Source organism: Bombina bombina, chromosome 2 (genome assembly GCF_027579735.1).
Source record: "Bombina bombina isolate aBomBom1 chromosome 2, aBomBom1.pri, whole genome shotgun sequence".
Lineage (NCBI taxonomy): Eukaryota > Metazoa > Chordata > Amphibia > Anura > Bombinatoridae > Bombina > Bombina bombina.
The window spans coordinates 1,032,971,420-1,032,990,296 of record NC_069500.1 but is presented as its reverse complement, the minus strand read 5'-3'; the positions used below and the strand labels follow the sequence as shown (position 1 = coordinate 1,032,990,296).

Below are 18,877 nucleotides of genomic sequence, written 5' to 3'. Positions count from 1 at the left end.
ACCAAATTTAACACACCTGCTAACTAACGAGTCACATGACACCGGGGAGGGAAAATGGCTAATTGGGCCCATTTTGGACATTTCCAATTAGGGGTGTACTCACTTTTGTTGCCAACGGTTTAGCAATTAATGGCTGTGTGTTGAGTTATTTTGAGGGGACAGAAAATTAGCATTATACAGGCTGTAAACTCACTACTTTACATTGTAACAAAGTGTCACTTTTGTGAGATACACACATATATATATATATATATATATATATATATATGTGTGTGTGCTGATAATATTTTAATCTTAACTGTAAACCTCCCATAACACTATTGGTAGACAGGAAGAAACATCTTCAAGTATAGAATTTGTTCATAAACTTAGCAACTGGAATATAATATTCTCTGTGTCTAAACATAATTTTTGTATTTAATTTATGAATTTTGATTTGTGAAAATGTTTCTACTGAAAGTAAATTTAGCATAATCTGACAGCAGTGCAAGATATTTTCATATTTTTATCTTTTTGCAGTTTGTTTGATGTTCAAATTTCTCCAAACATCTTGCAAATTATTTTAAGTATGATTAACTTTACATTTAGAAAAGTAATAAATCCCCTTTCTCTATTAAAATTGTCTCAGCATAAAAAATAGATTCTGACACAAAGCATCGTATATTTTATGCTGCATCAGCCAAAGCATTAAATATTCATTTTAACCATCAAAGCATTAAGCTTTAGAGGCCTATATCTTCAAAAAGACTAGAATTCGCCTGCATTAATAAAAACATGGAACTTAGCATATATATTTCTTTCTTTATTCTCCATAAATAAGTGACAAATATTTCCATGTAGAACCAAAGATGGTCAGACCGTTGTGTTAAAGGGACAGTCTACTGCAAAGTTTTTATTGTTCAAAATTATATATAATCCCTTTATTACCCATTGCCCAGTTTTGCATAACCAACATGGTTATATTATATTATCTTAGGGCTATTTACAGACTTGCATTTTAGCCAATTAGTGCTGTGCCCTGCGCAACTCCACAGGATATTATCTATATGGCACACATGAATTAGCAGTATCTTGCTGTTAAAAGCTAATAACAATGCATGTGATAAGAGGCTGCCTGTAGTGGCTTAGAAACAAGCGGAAATTAGGAGGTTTAAATGTTATTAAGTATATTAATATAACAATGTTGGTTGTGCAAAGATGGGGAATGGGTAGTAAAGGCATTATATATCTTTTTAAACAATAACAATTTTGGTGTAGACTGTCCCTTTAACCCTGTTCATTTTTTGACATGTCTAAATGCCATAATATTTTTGCTAATAAAGGATTTATGTTTATTACTTTTAGAAGGATGATGTATTGACTTTGTTTTGTTACGTGTAACTTACCGTCATCAGCATCAGTTACATTAAATGTGAGGATTGTTGATCCTTGAGGTAGATTTTCCATAACAGACGTACTGTAGGAATTCATACTGAAGACTGGTGAGTTATCATTTATATCCAGTATATTGAAATATACTCTTACACATGAGGATTGGCCTCCTCCATCCTCCGCACAAACAGTTAGTATATAATACTGTTGGACTTCATAATCTAGTGCTCGGGTTAAGTTAAAAACTCCAGTAACTGGATTCAAGAAAAATATGCCATCTTCATCATCGTCACTAACCACGTATGTGACCTCTCCATTAGCGCCAGAGTCATCATCAGTAGCCAATATAGCTGCAATTATGGAACCTATAAAATAATCAGGAAAATAAATTGACTAAAACTCTACTATACCAGTACTACTGCTATTACTAGACTGACATACAATTAAACTCTAAAAATGATAATTGTCAGTTTCAGAACATTTTTACTGTCAATTATTTATAATAATGATTGCTAAAAAAACTGCTAATGCTGTGAACGAGGGGCCACACAAAGAAAGATCACTGTCATAACAGGTGCAATTTAAATTGAGTTAATTTCACATTCTTGTGTTTAGTGTATGGAGTAAAGAAAAGAATAAACCAGCACTAAATTACCAATGTTATCTTACCAATTATCTTTAAAGCATTTTTATTTGTAGATTATCATTATAGGTGGGAGCAGCTGCCTTTTTTTTAATGCAATTTTAATCCAATTTCTGTTCAATGCTTCTCTACTCTTCATCCAATTTTATTTAATTATTTTTTAACGTTCAAGATGTACAATGCATAAAAACAATAATGAGCTATTGCGCAAAACCTCCATTTAGCTAATGTTCATCATTAGTGCTCAATATTAGCTGTAGAAGATTTAGTGATTTAGTCTAGAATGAGTGTGGTTAACCGCGTCATGTGCTTGAAGAGAAATAAAATAATGCAAACCCCCAACAACAAAAACATACACATTGTATAACATATCCAATTAGATTTCAGGCTAACTAAATTGTGCAAGAATATTATGATTTGTAATAATTCTATGCTAATACATAGAACCATACTACTCATGTTTCAAACATTAAAGCTGTGATTCTACTAAATATTCATAAATTTGCAACATTTTTATTTTACGATTCAGACAGAGTATATCATTTTAAACAACTTTCCAGTTTACTTCTATTACCAAATTTGCTTCATTCTCTTGGTATATTTTGTTAAAGGAGCAGCAATGCACTACTGGGGGCTAGCTAACCACATCAGTGAGCCAATGGCAAGAGGCTTAAATGTGGAGCCACCAAACAGCAGCTAGCTCCCAGTAGTGCATTGATGCTCCTGAGCCTACCTAGGTGCACTCTTCAACAATGATACCAAGATAACAAAGCAAATAAGATAATAGATGTAAAATGGAAAGTTGTATAAAATTGCATGATCTATCTGTATCATAAAAGATAAAAAAGGGTTTTAAGTTCCTTTAATTCTAGTGAAATATTAATGATGTGTGTTTATAAAATATTACAAATATATTGTGCTTCTTAGTAAACTTAAAGGGAAACTGAGACCAAATTTATTTCATGATTAAGATACAGCATGCAATTTTAAGAAACTTTCTAATTTACTCCAATCATCAATTTTTCTTTGTTCTCTTGCTATCTTTATTTAAAAAGCAGGAATGTATGTTTACGCGTCAGCCCATTTTTGATTCAGCACCTGGGTAGCGCTTTCTGATTGGTGGCTAAATGAAGCCATAAATCAGCAAGCGCTATCCAGGGTGCTGAACAAAAAATGGCCAGCTCCTATGCTTAAATTGCTGCTTTTTCAAATAAAGATACAAAGAAACATTGATAATAGGAGTAAATTAGAAAGTTCCTTAAAATTGCATGCTCTATCTGAATCATGAAAGAAAAAAAGTGGGTTCAGTGTCCCTTTAATATTTAATTAATAATGCATTGTTTGTGGTGTACATCATGATAAAGAGGCATATCTAGGTTTTATATTTCACTAAACCCACTCAGTCACCCTGACACAACTTTGTTTTACTTATACTCCCTCACTTCTGTTTCTCTTTATTGTAATTGCAGATAATTATGTGTAACAAGAATGTGTATAAATGCATGTCACCTGTAAAATGACACTAATAATAATAATAATCATCTAATTATTTCTGTTTATGAGGCTGAATGTATCCAGAGGGAAAGTGAAAAGCCTCCAGAGGTACAATTCCTGTATTAGGTTAGCTACAAGACTTACAAGTAGTTTGAGGTGGTAAAGATGTTTAGTTTATATTTAAGGGTCTGTACAACAGCATTATTATTTTTATATTTTACCTGGGATGGTATCTTCTGCAACATCAAAAGAATAAACAAGCCTTGAGAATTTAGGTATGTGATCATTTACATCACTAATAGTGATATTTATTCTCATGTCTGAGGACTGGAGACCATCATCTGCCCTCACCAGCAGGGAATACTTGGAGCGTCGTTCTCTGTCCAGGCGTTTTGTTGCTATCAGATCTCCAGATTCTGGATCAATACGGAAACTATCATCAGCACCACTAATGATAGTATATGTGACAAGAGCATTAGCACCCTATAGGCAGAAACAAATAAAATGCAATGTTAAAATCAAAATATACTACATGGCGGTTCCTTAAATTATATTACAGAGTTATTATTTATTCTGCCATATGAAATAAAAAGGTATGCTGTATAGGATTCTTTACTATCATGGTCTAACTAGTGTTTGCAAACTATGCTGTTGAAAGTACGGACACAGTAGCTTGTACAGTTTTGAAGAGAAGTATTCAAATGTAAAATTTTTGATGGGATAGTAGAATTTTAGGCCAATGGCAAGAGGAAATGAGTCCTTTGCTAGTTATCTTGGATTTAGGGTTCTCTTTAATACTACTGATGTCCTAAAATGGTTTCATAGATAATAAAGCTTTTACTTGGCCTTCAGCCATGTTGAATTTAACTCTTGGGAGCCCTTTGCTAGATAATGGAAGATTCTATATGGGGAATGTATGTTTAATGGTCAGTGTATTTTTAATAGAACTTGTAAAATGTATGTACAGGCTGACAAAGTGAAAACCTGAAGGCCCCTGGATACAAAAAAATCAAGGCAAATAAAATTGTAATACTATACTAGCATTCTAAGACTCCTTCATTTTGGGAAACAGTGATGTATTGGGTCTTCAGTCATGGGGCACAGCTCCTCTTCTTTTTATACAACAACAAATATTACATTACATTAGCACCAACCAAACAGTACACCCTTCGTAGAATAGCCTGCCAAGCATCCCGTACCCTTAAATGCACAGTCTAATTTTTTTCTCTTTATCTATTGGTAGGTATATACTTTTTTGATGCTAATAAAGGATGTGTATATAATGTTGATAAGCTGAAATTGCATTTAAGAAGATCATATTCAACATATGTTAGCCCACAATACAGTTGAAATAAATAAAGGCATAATTTAAGTAAAAATACATATATATATTATATATAGAAATAAGTAAACTTGTTGTTCAGGACCCGGTGTGAATCCCAAATGAGCATCAAGAAAAAGCAAACACATAACGTTTCGGCCCCACACAAAGGCCTTGGTCACATGAATAAAATACACAACGTGTAACAACATACTCCTAATCAAGTGTCTAATATACCCTGTAGGGATAATCGGATACGCTGCAGAGATGCCCGCAAAAAACTTACATCATTACAGCAAGACTCTATATATGTACAGTATGTATATACATACACAAACACACACATATACAATATATATATATATATATATATATATACTTTATATATATATATATATATATATACATATATATAACTTGTAAATGTGTTGTTAATCATGCACACATATGGTAATAGTTCAACTCTGAAATACACAAACAGTAGAAGGCGCCTCCTGATGCTGAACATTCATGTAATTACAATCATCTAAAACAGAAGAAAACAGCTGGTATACTCACAAATGGAGCAGCACTCTATTGTGCTGTTATTGTTAAATACTTTGATGTTTTTAAATAAATCATGTTTTACATTGAATAATGGTGACAGTGTGATCTGAGGAGCTGATACCAGGAGCAGCTGAGGGATACTTTCCCTATACCATGGATCAGTGAGCTGTGACACTGTTATTCCCCAGTCTGCGTCTAACAGCACAATAGAGTGCTGCTCCATTTGTGAGTATACAAGCTGTTACTTCTGTTGTGTCATTACATGACTGTTCTGCACTAGGAGGTGCTAATGTTTGTGTATTTCAGAGATGTGCTTATAGATGGAATTTCAGAAGAGCTGCCGGTTTGGATCTGTGACTATCTCGTCTAAGTGGTCACCTTATTGTATTTGGTTGACTATTTTTTTAATTTTTTGTCATATATTTGATGTATGTTTGTTGTTGATTTTAGTGCCCCCTATTGGTGGATATTTTTGTACCCATTTTTTTGTTCATATGGTAATAGTTGTCTGCTTGTTACTTTCTAAACTATGAACCCAATTTTAAGTATGTAGATATAGTCTGTTGCATCACATGAGCAGTAAAAAATACATAAGCAACATTGAGAATCAATTTCTAACAATTATTATAATAATTATTATTATATTTGTTAGGCATTTTATGAAATAGTTAGTTGCTCTCAATAAACAAATACACTAATTAGATTGTGTGTTAATTATTTAAATGTAGCTATACATGGTGAAGTAAGCAAATAAGGATGGTCTATTTATAGTAGTGCCCCAAGTATGAACTGGGTTAAGCTAATTTAACTCCAAATTGGCTATGTTGTAAATGGAAATCAGCTGTAAAGTCACCTTATGCAAATGACTTGCATAGCCCAAGTTGGCTCTAACTTAGAGTGATGTGAGCGACCTTTGGCTAAAATGTATATTAGAGTAAACCCAAGTAGGCTAAGAGGAGCTCAGGAGTGTGCATGAATATTTATCACTCTATAGAAGCAGTGTTTGCGATAATGTTTGCAGCAATATTATACACAGTTGCAAACACAGCTGCCATAGAGTGCTAAAAACTTGCAATCTTGAGCTCTTATGAGCCTACTTAGGTGTAGCCTTTAACAAAAGATGCACAAATAATAAATTAAATTTGATCATTGAAGTAAATTGGAAATGTGTTTAAAAGTGCATGTGCTATCTGAATGACAAAAGTTTAATTGTGACTTTTAGAACAAAATACTATATATTGTCATATCCACCAAATAAATGTTGGATGACATATTTGTTTTTTTAATATAGTTTCAGTTGTTAGTTTTTAATTACATAGTTAGCTCACTTATTTTTTTCCATGACATCAATACACAGCTAGATTTACTGACATGTTTATTTTTTACTAAAATCATCATCTCAGATAAATTTGTCACTAGAAGCAGAGAATATTTTGAGAATATTTTGACCTTGATCTAAATTGTAAATTGAAAGCTTTGAAATATACAGCAGGAATATTGTAAATTAAAAGACGCATTTCACGGGTTTCAATGTCAAGGTATTGTTCCAACAGCTGTGCTCAGCTTCTTGTACTCAGAACTATATCATATTGTCCTATAGTTTAGAAAAACATTCTTAAAGAATTTAACATGTCTGAACTAACCACAATCTTTATTTTTTCTTACTCACTACTTTATATTTTAATCATAATAAAATCCAGCTACGAAAGCAAAAGTTTTAACCTGGATAAATAATAAATGTCTCATGTAACAGGTAAAAAAAGGAAGTAATCCAAACATTTAATGCAATCCAATCCAAAATTTAAATAAATACTAGACACATTTTAGTAACCACAAATGGGGCTTATATAAAGTTGAGAACAACTCCTAATATTTTTTCCCAGTGGCTCTTGGAACTTAAATCATTATCTTGTCACCATACAAGTGTGATATATAGATATACATTCATAGGATTACTAACTCCAGTCATTTTCCATGCTACCATAATTATGGTGAAAAAATAAAAATAACTATGTATGGCAGCAAGCTCTTCGTGGATTCCGCGGATTGAAAGTACCAGTTCCTGCCCCATAATTAATTGAAGGAACATTCAACTCAAAATGTAATTCCACATAACACTTTTAAATGTTTATGATTAGTATAAAAAATAAGAGTTTAAAATCCCTTTTAAAACATTTATTTTGCATGCAGAAAATTATCAAAATTTGCAATTTATTGGTGTATTTTTTGCAATGTATAAAATTACTTTAATATCCTTTTAAGATTCTAAGATCCTAAATATATACTAGGTAAATTGTATTTTCTTCTTGTTGTTGCTAGTATAAAACAAGTAGTCAATGAGCCCTGCCTCCTAACATCTTCTTTTGACTCTTAAATATTTTATATAACTATCTATGCCCCTCATTGTTCTGTCTTACAATGACTGACTTTTTTCACCTAAACGTTTTCCTCATTTCTCCCTTCCAGAATACTTTTTATTTAAAGGGACAGTCTACACCAGAATTTTTATTGTTTTAAAAGATAGATAATCCCTTTATTACCCATTTCCCAGTTTTGCATAACTAACAGTTATAATAATATACTTTTAACCTCTGTGATTATCTTGTATCTAAGCCTCTGCAAACTGCCCCTTTTTTCAGTTCTTTTGACAGACTTGCAGTCTAGCCAATCAGTGCCTGCTCCCAGATTACTTCAAGTGCACGAGCACAGTGTTATCTATATGAAATACGTGAACTAACACCCTCTAGTGGTGAAAAACTGTTAAAATGCAATCTGAAAGAGGTGGGCTTCAAGGTCTAAGAAATTAGCATATGAACCTCCTAGGTTAAGCTTTCAACTAAGAATACCAAGAGAACAAAGCAAAATTGGTGATAAAAGTAAATTGGAAAATTGTTAAAAATTACATGCTCTATCTGAATCATGAAAGTTTATTTTGGCCTAGACTGTCCCTTTAACAACTTGTCTGCTGCTTAAAGCCTACACTGTTTTAACCATTCAATTGCTAGAAAGTCTTTCATTATATCTCAAACTAATACACTGCCACCCTCTATAGGAGTCAATGGGTTAATTATATCATTATGTGTAACATTTTATATCCAGCATCCTACCACTGTGGAAAAATTCTGATAAAATGCAGGTGTGCTGTAAGAACATTATCAATTTGAGACTTAAAAAGTGTTATAAAGAAAACATGTAGTGACTCATGGTGTCATTTTAACAAGTGCCGGGCGGACATGATTTGCTGTAGCAGGATTTGCATACGCTGTTGGCATTTAACATTGCACATGACTCAGATAGAGCATGCAATTTTAAACGACTTTCTAATATCCTCCTATTATCAATTTTTCTTCGTTCTCTTGCTATCTTTATTTGAAAAAGAAGGCATCTAAGCTATTTTTTAGTTCAGACCCTGGAAAGCACTTGTTTATTGGTCGGTTAAATTTAGCCACCAATCAGCAAGAACAACCCAGGTTGTTCACAAAAATGGGCCAGCATCTAAACTTACATTCTTGCTTTTCAAATAAAGATACCAAGAGAATGAAGAAAAGTTGATAATAGAGGTAAATTAGAAAGTTTCTTAAAATGTCATGCTCTATCTGAATCACAAAAGAAAAAATTTGGGTTCAGTGTCCCTTTAAGGAGCAGCGGTCTTACGACTGTGAGTTCTTAACTTACGTTTCAGGCGAGAACAAAGCAAATTAAATAATAGAAGTGAAATGGAAAGTTGTTTAAAATAGCATATTTTATCTGAGTCATGAACGTTTGATTTTGACTTTAATGTCCTTTTAAACAAGTCAACTTTCTGAGAATAGGCCAATTTAAAACAGAGTTGGAGTAGCTGAGTTGGACTAACCTTTGTTGATTGTCAGTAGCCAGCTGGACAGATGGCCATTCATTAACAGTTTATTTTGGGGGAATAAATGTAAACAATCCTTAAAGGGACAGTAAAGTAGACAAAAATCTTTCATGATTTAAATAGGGCATGTAATTTTAAATAACTTTTCAATTTACTTTTATTACCAATTTTATTTGTTATCTTGGTATTCTTAGTTGAAAGCTAAATCTAAGAGGTTCATGTGCTAATTTCTTAGACCTTGAAGACTGCCTCTAATCTGAAAGCATTTTGACAGTGTTTCACCACTAGAGGGCGATAGTTCATGTGTTTCATATAGATAACATTGAGCTCAGGCATGTGAAGCTCCTAGGAGTCAGCAATTATTGGCTAAAAATGCAAGTCTGTCAAAACAACTGAAATAAGGGGGCAGTTTGCAGAGGCACAGATACAAGGTAATCACAGAGGTAACAAGTGTATTATTATAACTGTGTTGGTTATGCAAAATTGGGGAATGGGTAATAAAGGGATTATATACCTTTTTAAACAACAAAAATTCTGGTGTTTACCAGTGACGTGCAGTGACGTCAGAGACTGGTGAGGCAGTGGCTAGGATTCTTTAGATATCCTTTGTTGAAGAAATAGCAATGCACATGGGTGAGCCAATCACATGAGGTATCTATGTGCAGCCACCAATTAGCAGCTACTGAACATATTTAGATATGATTTTCAACAAAGGATATCAAAAGAATGAAGAAAATTAGATATTAGATGTAAATTGGAAAGTTATTTAAAATTGCATGCTCTTTCTAAATCATGAAAGAAAACATATGGGTTTCATGTCCCTTTAAATGGTGTCTTGGAAAACTGGTCAACTTAGTAAACATCTGATTTTAGTCTAAAGGATTGTAACAGAAACTCTTGCCAGATAACAAAATGCTTGCTCTGATTATGAGATCTGGAAATCCATGCCCATTAAAATATGTTTAAAACATACTTTTTACTTTAATGCTGCAAATTATGCTTATAGATTCTTTTATTATTCAGTAAATATAAAAATGTCTTGATCCAGTGGCGGCTGGTGAAATTTAAAGATGGTGGGGCGCTTGACCCCACCCCTTTAAATAAAGCCACACCATCAGATGGCACTACCAATTCATTAATTAAATAAATAAAAGGTAGACAGAAACACAGAAAAGCACTCGGGGGGGGGGGGGGGGGGAGAGAGACACAGAGGGTTAGAGAGAAAGAGAGAGAGACACAATCACACACAGAGGGTTAGAGAGAGAGAAAGAGAGAGGGACACAATCACACACAGAGGGTTAGAGAGAGAGAGAAAGAGAGACACAATCACACACAGAAGGTTAGAGAGAGAGAGAGAGAGAGAAAGAAAGAAAGAGGGACACAAACATACACAGAGGGTTAGAGAGAGAGAAACAGAGAGAGAGACACAATCACACACAGAGGGTTAGAGAGAGAGAGAAAGAGAGACACAATCACACACAGAGGGTTAGAGAGAGAGAAAGAGAGAGAGAGACAATCATACACAGAGGGTTAGAGAGAGAGAGAAAGAGAGAGAGACACAATCACACACAGAGGGTTAGAGAGAGAGGAATAGACACAATCACACACAGAGGGTGAGAGAGAGAGAGAGAGAGAGAGAGAGAATCACACACAGAGGGTTAGAGAGAGAGAGAGAGAGAGAGAGAGAGAAAGAGAGAGGAAGACACAATCACACACAGAGGGTTAGAGAGAGAGAAAGAGAAAGAGAGAGAGACACAATCACACACAGAGGGTTAGAGAGAGAAAGAGAGAGAGACACAATCACACACAGAGGGTTAGAGAGAGAGAAAGAGAGAGAGACACAATCACACGCAGAGGGTTAGAGAGAGACACAATCACACACAGAGGGTTAGAGAAAGAGAGAGACACAATCACACACAGAGGGTTAGAGAAAGAGAGAGAGACAAAATCACATACAGAGGGTTAGAGAGAGAGAAAGAGAGAGAGACACAATCACACACAGAGTGTTAGAGAGACACATAAGGGATGAGAGAGTCAGAGGGGGAGGAAGAGAGACAGAGAGAGAGAGAGACCATGGGGGAGAACGACACATAAGGAGAGAGATGGATAGAGAGAGAGAGAGAGAGAGAGAGAGAGACAAGGGGGGGGTGAGAGGGACCACTGCATTTTTAAGTAATAAAACAGCAGAGCTACAGAGAGTTCAGAAAGTGAGACTATAAATTAGTGTGCAGTACAGAGGCAAGCTGCTAAGGTAGTGGGTGGGTGTAAACATTGAGTAAACAAAATACAAAAATAATCCTTAAACTGCTGTAAAAGAGTAAAAAAACAAAAAAACACTCATTAAATTATAATTTTCACTAACAGAATCCCTTTCAGCAAAATCTAAGGTTGCAGAACTTACTTCAATAAAATGTGGCTAAAACGCTGCAAGTCTGCATCTCTTCCTGCTCTGTAAGGAAGTGACAGTGGAACATTCCACTGCACTTGGAGGGGAAGTAGAGAACTCTCTTTTCACTTTAGCAAAGCTGGCAGCTTCACAGGACAGCAACAAAATAAATAAAAGTATTTTTTTTCCGTTTTTGTTTTGTTTTATATGATTAAACATCCAGCCCCAACCATAAGATCCACTTACTAATGCCTCTCACTGCATTGGGTCAGCCCAAATAGGACTGCCTCAAATAAGCAGTTATGGGTCATGCAATGATCTTAACCACTTTCATCCAGTAGGTGGCGCAGCATGTTGTGTAATGGTGGGCAGACCTGCGTGTGCCTCTCCATTGCACTACATGTAGCTGTGAGAAAAAAAAAATGCTGGGGGGAAAAAATTGCAATTTTTTTTTTTTTTTTTTAAAGCCAATAAAAAAATATATATTTTTGCCCATATGAGAGGTGAAGCCCTGCCTCACCTGCCTCTAGTGACTGCACAGTTTACTGTCCCTTTAATTTTAAACAACTTTCTATTTTATTTGTATCATCAAATGTGCTTTGTTCTCTGACTATTCGATGTTGAAAGCTAAAACTAGGTAAACTCATATGCAAATTTCTAAGATCTTAAAGGCTGACTATAAACTCAGTGCCTTTTAACAGTTTTTTTACCACTAGACAGCTCTAGTTTATGTGTGCCATGTAGATAACATTGTGCTTGCTTCCATGGAGTTATTTATGAGTCAGCACTGATTAGCTAAAATGCAAGTCTGTAAAAAGAACTGAAATAAGGGGGCAGTCTGCAAAGGCTTAGATATAAGGTAATCACAGAAGTAAAAAGTATATTAATATAAACATGTTGGTTATGCAAAACTGGGGAATGGGTAATAAAAGGGATTATCTATCTTTTTAAACAATAAAGATTCTGGAGTAGACTCTTTAAAATTGAATGAATGGTTGCTTACCACAACCACTTAGGTTCCTAAATTTCAAATAAACATGCTATGAATAAATTCAATTTTATATTTTGTAAAAATGTTCTTTTAAAATGATTGATGCTATGACAGATTTGTTAAGGGCTAAACATATGCATGAAGGCAAAAACAGGCAAATTGACAAAATTCTATCCCTTGTGGACATTAACCAGCTGTGTAAGAAATGGTCTTATATGTGTTTAAATCGTAAATAATCACTACACTTCTCCAGACATTACCTCTTGCTTTTAAACAAGGATTTTACTAATCCATGTCTGTCTAGTCATAAAATAATCCCTTTACCATGTTAGACTGGGCATTTAGATAACGACTTGTGTCTACCTGATCAGTGATTAATAGCCCACAGTGGTATGATCATCCAATTAGCTGTTTTGAAACACACTCCTTAATAGCATAAAATCATATCTTGACATGTATCAAAAATCTGCTGTAGAGTATGACAGTATTGGCAGAGAGTTGAAAAGTTGACAGACGTAAAAGCTGCTTTACTCAGTGAATGTTATGAAAATTAATAAGAAATTTAAAACATAGATTTTGATGCTAGATAGGAACCCGAAGGCTTGTTGAATCTGAGGTATAAGCTTAAATGGGACACTAAAGCCAAGATTAAACTATCAGGCAGAGCAAGCAATTACATAAAAAAAATACTTTACAATTTATTTCTATTATCAAATTTGCTTAATTATTTTTGTACCCTTTGTTGAAGAGTTAACCTAGTAAGGCTCACAGAAGACCAGGTGCATGTGTATTTAGAACTCTGAAGCAACAGTTTGCAACAATGTTTGTAACAATGTTATACATTGTTGCAAACACTGCTGTTTTGTAAGTTATAATGGATTACACAATATGTGCAAAATTATTTGCAATCAAAACATTTTAAAATTGATATGTATGTTATAATGGATTATTAATAATGGATTACACAATATGTGCAAAATTATTTGCAACCAAAACATTATAAAATTGATTTTTAAAGGGGCAGGAAACCCATTTTTTTTTCTTCTTGAATCAGGGAGCGCATACAATTTTCAAACTTGTTTCTGTTATCAAATGTGCTTCATTCTCTTGGTATCATTTGTTGAATTAGCTGAAATGCACTACTGGGAGCTAGATAAGCATATCAGGTGAACCAGTGACAAAAGCTATATAAGTGCAACCACCAATCAGCAGCTAGCTTCTAGTAGTCCATTGAGACAATGATGGTAATATAAACATACACACATTAGACATTCACATATTCATATTCATATATTTAAGGTTTTAAAGTAGTTAATATGGGTAGATTGTAGAAGTGCCAAATAGAAGAGACACCATATATTCATGAAGACTTTTAGCAGAAGATTTGAGTTTATATTGCACACAACACACTGCATACAACACACTACACACTACACACAACATGAAGTCAGAAATGACAATGGACAAAATATATAACTTTATATATTTGTATTACCAACAGAGCAATCTTATCATATTGTTTTAGTTTAATCATGCTGTGAAATAGTTCTCTATTAAAAAAATATTTTCTTGATATATTGCATTTACAACTTGATGAATTTGGCAGATGTTTTTCACAAAGTTTAACACATTTTACTCATATGTTTCAGATTTAAGCTCTCAAACGCGGTAAAACACGTAGGAGAAACAAATGAAGATTTTCTTTAATGTTGAAGTCACAAGGGATGTGGGAGATCCAAAGTCTAATTATACAATAAAGTACAGGACTTTAACATTAATATAACCCTTTTTTTATCTTACAAATAAAAAAAGGTTTAAATTGATTTTGTAAGGAGTTGCAATTTCATTTCTTCAGGTTCCTTCACAACACAGCCCTTTGTCAGAACCTTTTTCTGTTTCTATTGTCATTATTCCTTTGTCTGTTTAAAAAAAAAGCTGATTAAAGTGATGGTAAACTCTCCCCTTTTTAAAATCAGATCTGGAATGTAAGCGCTATTTTAGATGAAGTTTAATTCATTAGCTGTAATGAAGATGCAGTATAACATGCTTTTTAATATAGATATAAAATTCAAATACTGCATGCTCCTCCGCCCACTTCAAAATTAAAATTTTCTGTGAGCTAACAGATTGAATTGTTGTCCAATCAGCGCTCTCCCCATATGGCACTTTTGTTGTAGCTAGAGCATTGATTGGAGAGTAATTCAATCATTTAGCTGACAGAAAAATTGACTTTTGAAGTGGGTGGTGTAACGTGCGGAATTTGAATTTCATATCTATATTAAAAACTAAGTTATAGCGCATCTTCATTACACATGATGAATAAAACTCCATCTACAATAGTGCTTACATTCCAGATCTGATTTTAAAAAGGGGAGAGTTTACCATCACTTTAAGCACTTTTTATGTGCACGCTTTCTGAGGCACCAGATACTACTGAGCATGCGCAATATGTTTCAGAATGCATATGTTTATCTGTCTGTGATTGTCTGATTGCTGTCACATGATAAAGGGGTCCAGCAAATTGAGGTCAATTTTGAATTTTTCTAAGAAAAAAATCTTCAGCTCATTTAGAATTCAGTGTGCTATTAAATTGTCTTTTTAATATGTACTTGCTGGTTATTCTACTGTATTTAATGGTTTAAAATAATTTATTATTTTTGTTTTAAATAATTATATATGTGCAGTAAAACAACTTTGCTATATACTTTAATTATTTTTTTCCCACTTTCTTGTAATTTGAGCCTTAAAATTGTAGCTTTACGTTTAAAGGATACCAAAAGAACAAAGCAAATGTGATTAAAAAAAAAAAGTAAATGGGAAAGTTGCATAAAATTTTATTGTTGGCTTTATTGTCCCTTTAACCTTCAAGCATGGATAAAAGACATATATAAAAAATGACTTTGTCAATAAGTAAACATCTAACAAAATACAATAGTATATTTGTTTTTTATTATTGTTATTATTATAAGCATGTCTCTTTAATTTAAATATTGTCTTTGTTTTCTCATAAAGAGAAAACATTTAAAAATACAATACAATGTTTTAAATGGATGTTTCTGTCCTTAATAAACTAGGTTGGCACTAACATGTCCCTCTCCACCTATAGAGTTCTGCATAGCAATTAAACAACAGAAACTGCTGTTTTGGTTTAAAGGGACACTGTACCCAAAATTTTTCTTTCGTGATTCAGATTGAGCATGAAATTTTAAGCAACTTTCTAATTTACTCCTATTATCAAATTTTCTTCATTCTCTTGGTATCTTTATTTGAAATGCAAGAATGTAAGTTTAGATGCCGGCCCATTTTTGGTGAACAACCTGGGTTGTCCTTGCTGATTGGTGGATAAATTCATCCACCAATAAAAAAAGTGCTGTCCAGAGTACTAAAACCAAAAAAAAGCTTAGATGCCTTCTTTTTCAAATAATGATAGCAAGAGAATGAAGAAAAATTGATAATAGGAGTAAATTAGAAAGTTGCTTATAATTACATGCTCTTTCTGAATTACAAAAGAAAAAAATAGGGTTCAGTGTCCCTTTAAGTTTAATAAAGTATTTGTGGAATGTTCGGATTTCATCTTGAAAGGTTCTAAGAGTAGCAAAGTATTACACAACGTTGATAAACCTGTAAATTTAATTTTATGAATATTTTTAAATTTTATTTTTTTCTACACAGACATATAATAAAGGTGTAGATTCAATTCCAGTTAAAAATATAATCACATAACTTACTTAAAGGGACACTTAAGCCAAATGTTTTCTTTAATGATTCAGATAGAGCATGCAATTTTAAGCAACTTTCTAGTTTACTCCTATTATCATTTTTTCTTAGTTCTCTTGTTATCTTTATTTAAAAAGCAGGAATGTAAAGTTTAAGAGCCGTCCCATTTTTGGTTCAGAACCTGTGTTAGGCTTGCTTATTGGTTTGCTAAATGTAGCCACCAATAAGTGCTATCTAGGATGCTGAAACTAAAATGGGCTGGTGCCTAAACTTTAAATTCTCGCTTTTTAAATAAAGATAACAAGAGAACAAAGAAAAATTGATTATAGGAGTAAATGAGAAAGTTGCTTAAAATTGCATGCTCTATCTGAACCATTAAAGAAAAAAAATTGGGTTTAGTATCCCTTTAAAAAAACACAGACTTTAGTTTTGTAGAAAATAAGATTTTCAATCTACCTCAGAGCTAGATATTCCATATTAAACTAGTATGATGTCTCTTGTTAAGATAATTTATACTTTTAATACAATTATAAATACCTCGTCAGCATCCGTAGCAGTCAGTTGCATTATTTTAGAACCATCTCCAGTATTTTCTTCAATGGTGAGATCAAGTATATCTGTTGGAAAAACTGGTGGATTGTCATTGATATCCTGAAGGGTTATTTCAACCTAAAAACAAACAAAATCACACGGTCAGTAAAAGTAACAATCTAATTTTCCACTGCTGTTGGCATCTGTCTTTTTTATAAACAGTTTTTTCACAGACATGAAAAACCATGATTTACGTTTTTTTTTAATTTATAACATAACTACAATTTTAACGTGCTCCCTACCGACACAATCACTTTTAAAAATAAATAACATAACTACAATTTTAACGTGCTCCCTACCGACACAAAACGCGTAAGATTGGAGTTTACCTTGCATTCTGAAAGCCTATTCTTGCAATAAACTCTTTTCCTGACACTTGGACTCAGCCTTCCTTCTTCCTCATTTCGTACTTTTAAAAATAAACAGCTATTGGATTATTTTATATAGTGATGCGTTTTAGAGGGGTTGTGTTACATCCAAAATCATTTGAAAACCTGATAGCTCATTTAGCTGAAACATATATACAAGACCCAAGATTTTAAAATAGGATTCTGCATACGTTATGTCTGCTATTCATGTATGGATGTTCTACAAAAGGCTGCAGACTGATATATAGTATAGGATTTAAAAAAAAAAAAAATAATCTAGCATTATCAGCCAATTGTAATGCATGAATAGCAATGGGTTATATCTATGGGCATCCTGGAATTTAGCTCATTATATCCGAGCATAAACAACCAATCAAATCACTTTTTTATGCCAATCAGTCCTCATTTTTAAAATGATGTTCAGTTAATGTGTACAACAAGCAATTCTCTCCTGTTATTTATACTTTAAAAATAATTAAACCTTTTAACGCCCATGGAGACATCATTTTCCAACTGTAAACATAAAGGGAGGGACATAAAGTGCAATAAATTGCTCTTATGCACTAGGACATTTAATTACGGCACTATTGCTTGATTATTACCATGTTTAAACCTTGAAAATGGGGTTATACATATCGACAAAGTAATCTCCCCAGCAGCACTACTGGGTCCTAGACAAACACATATGGTGAACCACTGCGATATCACCTGCTAGTAGGGCACTGCTGCTCTTGAGTCTTCCTCTTGGTAACGAAGGATACCAAGAGGAACAAAGTCAATTTTATAATAGAAATAATTAGAATGTTCTGAAGCATGAATGCTTAATTTTGTCTTGAATGTCCCTTTAACATCTGGTAGCGACTGCAACAATAATAGGGGTCAATTTATCATGCTCTATACGGAGCTTGATGTCCCGTGTTTCCGGCGAACTTGGAAACAGAAGTTATGAAGCAGCGGTCTTAAGATCGCTGCTCCATAACCTGTCCGCCGGCTCTGAGCCGGCAGACAGAAATCAACCCGATCGAATACGATCAGGTTGATTGACACCCTGAATCTGCAGGGGGCGGTATTGCACCCGCAGTTCACAAGAACTGCTGGTGCAATAATAAATCATGTCCATATCATGTCCGCTCGCATTTAAGTAAATTCCAAAAACAAACCTGATGACATTCCCACGTCACCACTCAAGGGGGCGCAAAACAGACCAATATGACAGTATGACACTATATAATAACAATAAAAAATATAAATGGTAACAATAATTATTGCATATTAAATGCTATGACTTATCAGTCCAAGGTGTGATCAGTCTCTAAAGATGAAACTTCCACTTGGTTTAGCACTCCTTGGTGTCTTTGTCCTCAGATAACGGCCCCTCCTTCCCAGAAGTAGATCAGAAGTAAATTGACCCCTTAAAGTGAATGTAAACTTTGATGAAATAGTGCCTGGTTTTTAAAAATACTATTAAAAACAGGGGCACTTTCATTTATCAAAGTTTACATTGCAGCAGATTTTACAAATACTTACCTTCTTCTCCTGAAACGCTGGATCGCTGATCCCCCGCCTGCAGGTCCTCTGTACTTCGTCAGCAAT

The 18,877-nt window shown here is 33.8% G+C and overlaps 1 protein-coding gene across 1 annotated transcript in view; it reads right to left on the bottom strand.

The window, feature by feature from the left end:
- The window catches only part of FAT4 (FAT atypical cadherin 4), a 337,983-nt gene that overhangs the window by 122,208 nt on the left and 196,898 nt on the right, over positions 1 to 18,877 (bottom strand). Inside the window, 3 exon segments of the mRNA XM_053703634.1 lie at positions 1,375 to 1,736; positions 3,730 to 3,991; positions 16,863 to 16,994. Coding sequence (XP_053559609.1) covers positions 1,375 to 1,736; positions 3,730 to 3,991; positions 16,863 to 16,994 — 756 coding nt within the window.